At 39.4% G+C, this 6,749-nt stretch overlaps 1 protein-coding gene across 1 annotated transcript in view; it reads left to right on the forward strand.

The window, feature by feature from the left end:
• The first annotated feature begins 3,284 nt into the window (after window positions 1–3,284).
• Window positions 3,285–6,749, forward strand: part of TPH1 (tryptophan hydroxylase 1) — an 8,906-nt gene continuing 5,441 nt past the window's right edge. The window contains exons 1-4 of the mRNA XM_009892010.1: window positions 3,285–3,413; window positions 4,377–4,560; window positions 5,944–6,043; window positions 6,743–6,749. The exon at window positions 6,743–6,749 is cut by the window's right edge and continues 62 nt beyond it. Coding sequence (XP_009890312.1) covers window positions 3,294–3,413; window positions 4,377–4,560; window positions 5,944–6,043; window positions 6,743–6,749 — 411 coding nt within the window. The 5' untranslated portion in view covers window positions 3,285–3,293. The remainder of the gene's footprint in view (window positions 3,414–4,376; window positions 4,561–5,943; window positions 6,044–6,742) is intronic.

Consider the following 6,749-nt stretch of genomic DNA (forward strand, 5'->3'; position numbering starts at 1 on the left):
GAGAAGATGATAAAATCAGCACTGATGTGTTGGCTACGGTTATTGATACTGTACAGTTAAAACTATCAGTAAAATTCCTTGAGAAAAGAATGCTGACTGTAGTGGAGTACAGTTTCACAAAGGATTATTTTGCCATGTCCTTCAGTCTTTGGAAGCCAAATAAACTGCTCAGCACAGCTTTCAGTTTGATGTCTGAGAACTAAATTTAAAGAAGACCTTTGGTGTGGCTGAAAAATTTCTCTGTAATGGGACTTCTAGTTGTGGTCACTTAGAAGATCAAATCTTCATCCTTCCCTACTAAGAAGTGTGTCAAAAGGACAGTGAGAAAGTAAACTGCTACTTAAAGAAAAAGGAGGATATAGAATGCCTGTTGAGACTTTTTATCAAGTACAGTCAATGGCAATCTATATCAAATAGATTTTTTAAAAGATTTTTTGGTCTTCAATTTATGGTTTTAAAATCTAGTTTCCTTTAGATGTTTGGATAACTTTAAATCTTGGCTATCCGTTAATATAAAGAATTAAAGCACAAAATATATGCCCTCCAATGTTTGTCTCACACAGAATACTCTTTGGGGAAGGGGAGAAAGGGAAGGTAATTGATATGGGCTCCAAAAGGAGCCATCTTTAACTAGAAGTCACCTAGATATCTATCTAAATAAGGGCTTTAGAGAATCCCTGTGTTTCTGTATTTTCTTTAAGACTTGAATCAGGTTGATTGGAAATCAGTTAATGATTTGCATCGTTAATAATAAGCATCAATGCAACATTAATCCCCTCCCCCTGCCCCCCCCAAAATGCTCAAATGCATTACCGTGCAAAGGAAAAGTGTCAGAGTTGATTAGAGCTGAGTTACTGATACAGAATAGGATGAAAGTGAAGGTGCAGCTGTTGGAGGAGAGGAATTATTTTTACATTACCATTTTCTCCTGATGTCTTGCACCAAAATGGTTGCTGTATTAATGTGGACCTGTTTTCAGTCTATTTTTTAATTGAAAGCCAAAGATGGTTTAGGGTTAAAGGTGTAAGTGGTGTGTGTTTAGCGTTCTAGGCATCTGAATTTCTCTTCTGCAACTTTTTTCAAATTCATAAGTTTGGGATAATTTTTAGAACTTAATGTAAGAACATACTACGTTTTGTTGTGTTTTCTTCTTTGGTCTCTTAAACATACTACTTTGCAAATGTTGTCACCTAATCCTAAATACAATGTTAGTTAAACTAGCAAAATATCAAATAAGAACGTTAGTCTTCAATGCATGTAGTTTGTCCTAGCTGTGCACCTTATAATATTGCATGCCACTATGCCAAATCTCATAAGCTGATCTTGTCTTAAGTCAATGATCCTGAATGTGGAATCAAGCCAGCACGCTGCGTATAAGCGATATATAAAAAACAGCCCAACAGGTTCTGCTTTCAAAAACCATCATCTAACTCTATTTGTAATGGAGACTTCTTTGCATCCAGCTTCTTCTACAGCAGTATCATTTGAGTAGGGTTTGGCTCATGCAAATGGCTACCTCTGCACTTGAGAAAACAACCAATAACCTATATGTAATTGTGAGGTTATTAGTTTTTTCTTCTCTGCTCGGTGTACCCTTGTTCAGTGTCTGTTCCTGGCTCTTGTGATCCTGATCTGACGCTCGCTGAAGCGAGCTGTGAAACCTGCAGGCTGGTCAGCAGAGCCTGGATTGGGCCCTGCCACACACTTTCAGCAGAGAATTCGTCTGGACTCAAGTTGATGGAGATCAGTGGCTTTGCTGGATCAGAAACAGTGTGCTGGACTGACACTGTCATCCAGGCTCATCATATAGTGACAACTTGTTAGAGATGGGGACCAAGTAAGAAATCTAGTGATTGTATTCCCACAAGCATCAGTGGTCTTGGAGCAAGTCCTCTTCCATGGGGTACCACCTCTGCACCCTAAAGAGCTCACAGTTAGTAACCTGCTTGAAACCTTTCTAAGAGCAGCATCAAATATCTGCCTTGTTGTAAACCACTCAACTTAAAATGAACTAATTTTATTATTTTGTTAGGCAGATTGTCTTAATGTGAAAGATAAATGGGAACATTTTGATAAAAGATAGGTAAAATCTGGTTTTTATCTTTAAACTTACCTGTTCTAAATAGAAATACTTAGCTGTACAGCATTATTCATTTTAAAGAGGTTAAAGTTGGAGAGACTGTAGAAGGGAATCAGTGGAACTGCTGCATTTTGATTGCATTTTTGTTTTTGCTCTTTCCATTTCCCATGAGTTGTTATCAGATAGTTGTATCTTTAAAACCTCTGTCAAATAAAAAAACAATTCCAAATAGCAATAATGTGCCTTCATTGTTCCTCTTCTCTTTCTCACTGGCTCCTTTAGAAACCTTACCTTTTCTGTTTCTTTTTGCAACATTTGAAGACGTGAGACACAGCCTCTGCTTCTAAGCTTTGTATTTTTTCTTTACTTTGCATTTTTCTGTGTTCTTAATTGTTTCTGTATTATCTCTACCTATGGCCTGGCTGCATGTGGCTAAGAATATGGTCTGTGATATCCACTAATTTCAACAGTGAGGAGTGTGATCACTGGGAATGTATAAAGCCATGTGGTCCTACAGTGTTGGTTCTCTGAAATTTTTTAGTGTGTGATTATGATAAGGGTTTGGCATGTGAACTAGGGGACACAGCAGATGGAATAGCTTGGTTGTAGCTGATCAGAGTAGGACTGTCTCTATAGTCAACAGATTCTGGTCAGCATGATGTTTTAACTCCTTAGGTTTTGCCTCCTTTCTCTGTAAAAGCAGTGCTTTACAGTTACGTAGCAAGAGAAAGGCAATGATTTTTCAATTCTGATCTACTAAATGCTGATCCATCTTTTCCTACGGGTTTCGGATTGCTCTCTTTACTGATGTTCATAAAATTTGCTAACAAGTATTTTGTTCAACTAATTATTTCTGCTGACATCTTATAGCTCCTTTCCCTCCCCCAAAACACTAATGTTGATTATAAACTATGCTTTGAAAGCATTTTCTGTGCTCTACAGAATGACTAAAGATGTCTCTAAATCATTCAACTGGAAAAAAAAAAAAAGAAATCTCAGTATTTCATTCTCAGTTCTCACAGATTCTATGTATGCCTAACTTTGCCTGTTACCGTGAATGATTTAATTGGCATCTTTCCTTTTGTGGTTGATCAGTGAAAGCACAATATTACCCCAAGACAAACTGAAATGTAAAACTTCATGCTTTTTGCACTAGTGGCCATTAAAAAAATCTTTTTGTTTTGTTTTCATTTAGTTAAATAAATCAAACTACATGATGATTGAAGATAATAAAGAGAATGAAGACAATGCATCTGAAAGAGGAAGAACGGCCATCATTTTTTCCTTGAAGAATGAAGTCGGAGGACTTGTAAAAGCATTAAAACTCTTTCAGGTATGTAATGATCACATTGCTACAGCAGCTCTGTATTTTTTAAATTGTAAGGGTAGTTTTGGAACACACTAGAATTAATTGCATCCATTTATTAAGGATGTGATTCCTAACCTGTCTCCCGCTTTGCATGCAAAATTACCCACAAAGGCAAGTTTTTGCCTCAGAAATTAGAGGCTGGCTGGCTAAAAATTTTCACAAAACGTATCAACTGCATGTACTAAAGACTGAGAGAGTTTTGTATTTTCCCCTCATGAAAAGAGGATTGGCACTCATTGTTTCTACTGCATATAAGAGGTGGGTCTGAAGCTCCTGCTGATGACAGGTGTAGACACTTGGGGTGCTGACCCACGCTGGGTTGAGTCCAGTGCCCTTGTCACCCTGCCTAGCTGGGATGAGGGTGACCAACCACACTCCTTTGATTGGTGGGCAGGTATTGTACAAGGAATATGCACAGTGCCACTGTGCTCTGTCACCTGGCCCTGCATGTCTTAGTCTGGGGTTTTCTTTGTGTTCCCGATATAAGACATATGATTAAATATTTTTTCAAATAAAAGAAAAGTGAAATTTATGCCCTGAAAACTACTGCTTTTAAATCCCTTGCTTGTGAGATAATTATATGGTGACTTGATTGGCATTTTGGTGAATTTCCCCAGACCCAGTTGCTAATCAGCTTCCTATGGGAGGGATGAAAGAAAAAAGGTTTATGAATTTAAACCTCCTGGCTATGTCTTTCCATGCTTCCTGAATGTAAATGAAATTGAAAGAACACAGGTTGTCTTCCATTTTCTTCTGAATGGGAAGCTTTTTAAAATCAAACAACCTCCCCCCCCTCAAATAAGCAAACTGCTATCAAGAGATTCAATTAACTAAAATAGCTTCACAAAGGTGGTGGATATTCATTTGAAAAAAAAAATATTTAGTTTTTAGTCAATCTGTTTGAAAACATTACTTCTTACAAAACAGGAGAAGCATGTAAATCTGGTACACATTGAGTCACGGAAGTCCAAGAGACGAAATTCTGAGTTTGAGATCTTTGTGGACTGTGACAGTAACAGAGAACAACTGAACGAGATCTTCCAGCTCCTGAAATCCCACGTCAATGTTGTCTCTATGAACCCGACAGAGCATTTCAATGTCCAGGAAGATGGTAAGTTCAAAAGGCAGTTCTGATGACAACGCACTTCTCAATGTGTTGTTTTGAAATCTTTTTATGGTGTCTACATCTGCATTTATGTAGTGTTTTCAATCAGTAGCTATCAGGTTTATGCTTCTGTGTTGTGAATGAGGGTGGTTTGGTTGGTACGAGCAGGGCTGTGTTTGCTGGTGTCATCTAGGAATACAGGCTGTTTCAGGCTAGTGCAAATTGTATGTCTGTTATCTGTGCTCCCATCCCTTCTCAGCACAGCACAACTGGCATGAATGGGAGTCCCTGCACCCGTGTAGGCTGATGCAGGCGAAGTCCGAGTGCAGGGCTTGGCTAGGGACTGTACACCATGATGACAGATCCCAGTTCAGTTCAGACACTCGTGAGAGTGGGAGATGGATTGTGGAATTTCCTCATGTAGCTCTTGAATTTCATCTTAACTGGTTACTTATATTAGTGTGAAAGAGGTGCCTTTTAACTTTAGGATGCTTCACATCCTGTTTACTTTTGCTTCTAGTTAAAGAGATGCCTGAAGTTCAGGGCAGCAGGAAGCTGGTCCCATGTATTTCTCAGCCACTGTGCTTGGCACAGGCTGGTAGGTAGGGGAAGGTGAGATCTGGTGTCTCTCGGTTAAAAATGGCTTACTTTAGCCCTAAGCAAGGGGAATTTCAATCTGAACACTCCCCTGTCATTTGAAAGAAAACTGAAGAGCATTGGGGCAGAAAAACAGTGTATTAACCACTCTGCCAAGATCTTGGTTATAAACTCTCTTGGGCTAAAAAAAAAAAAAAAGGAAAAAAACCTGTAGTAGTAGCAAAACTGTAATGATCTATCTCTCTAAGGCTGCAGGACTGAAATTACCTCCTTCTCTTCCTCTTCCCCCACAAACCCCTCAGCAAAGCTGGATGCTTCTGAGGTACGTAACCACAGGGCGATGTTTGTTTTCCCATGGTCAGTAAAGCAGGATGAGACGACTCAAACCTGCTCCCACTCTGCCCAGGGACCACAGGCAAATCACTCCTGCTCCTTTGCACACTTTGTACCTTAGAAGCTTCACACTGTGCAGGAGGCCTTGTCTCCGTGAGAGCCTCTAGATACTACTCTAACAGTAGTAACAGTAGTAACAGTAAGGGCTACAGAAAACCCATATTAACTGTTTCCTCCCTGGACACTTGAAGCTGGCTGTGCTCTGTAGGCAGATTGTGGCAGTGACAGAGGAGGAAGTGTGAGCTGTAGGCTGGTGCTAGATAGGCAGTGGACTCCCTTGTCTTATTCATGCCCTTTTAATTTCGCTTGTAACCGCCATAGCTATACTTGAAAGTAGCGTTTCCTCCCTCAGCATGCTCGGCGTTATTAATAACTTTGTGGATTCCATGTGTTCCCTAGACATGGAGAATGTTCCCTGGTTTCCGAAGAAGATCTCAGATTTGGATAAGTGTGCAAACCGAGTGCTGATGTACGGGTCCGATTTGGATGCTGACCATCCAGTAAGTATTTTTTCCTCCCTACACCTAATCCTTAATGAAAACATACTTCACAGAGCTTACTTTTAAAAATTGCAGCTTTTCCTCCTCCCTCTCCTTCCCCTCAACGGCACGTCTGTGGGTCTGAGCATCTTCTCTTGGGGATTTCATGTCTTTTCCTAGTTCAGGCAAGGCTGTCAGTGAATTCAGCTCCCGTGCCTTTCTGCAAGGCTTACTCATGTGAAGACTCCAGGTCTGGGCCCTGAGTGGTCGCATACAAATTTAAAAAAAAAAAAAAAAAAAAAAAAAAAAAAAAAAAAGGCGCTGTTGTGAGACAGGCTTGGTTTGTCCTCTTTCTTTCTTCCTTACTATAACTGGAGTAAGCAAATTGGTACTTGGGCAGAGCAAATAGGCAATTTGTTCCGTAATTTAGCATAACCAAGCAAGTAACAAAGTTTGTATAAATACTGATATGACTAAAAAGAATTCTTGTCTACTGAATATGTAGTTGCACATATAAATCGTTGATCCTTACTTTGAATTGTACTATTTGCTTAGTTCACAGTTATTAAACATTTCAGACTACAGCTGTGAGGTTCCTGCCTTGTCGTCTCATTCTTACACAGCATACTCTTGTATTTCCCAGGTGAAGAAACTTCAGGTGTCTTGCTTCAAATTTAATTTATTTACTACAGCTTGGAAACTGATTTAAATTTGTTTCTCTCTTTC

This window comes from Charadrius vociferus, unplaced genomic scaffold (genome assembly GCF_000708025.1).
Source record: "Charadrius vociferus isolate BGI_N301 unplaced genomic scaffold, ASM70802v2 scaffold179, whole genome shotgun sequence".
NCBI classification, from domain to species: Eukaryota; Metazoa; Chordata; class Aves; order Charadriiformes; family Charadriidae; genus Charadrius; species Charadrius vociferus.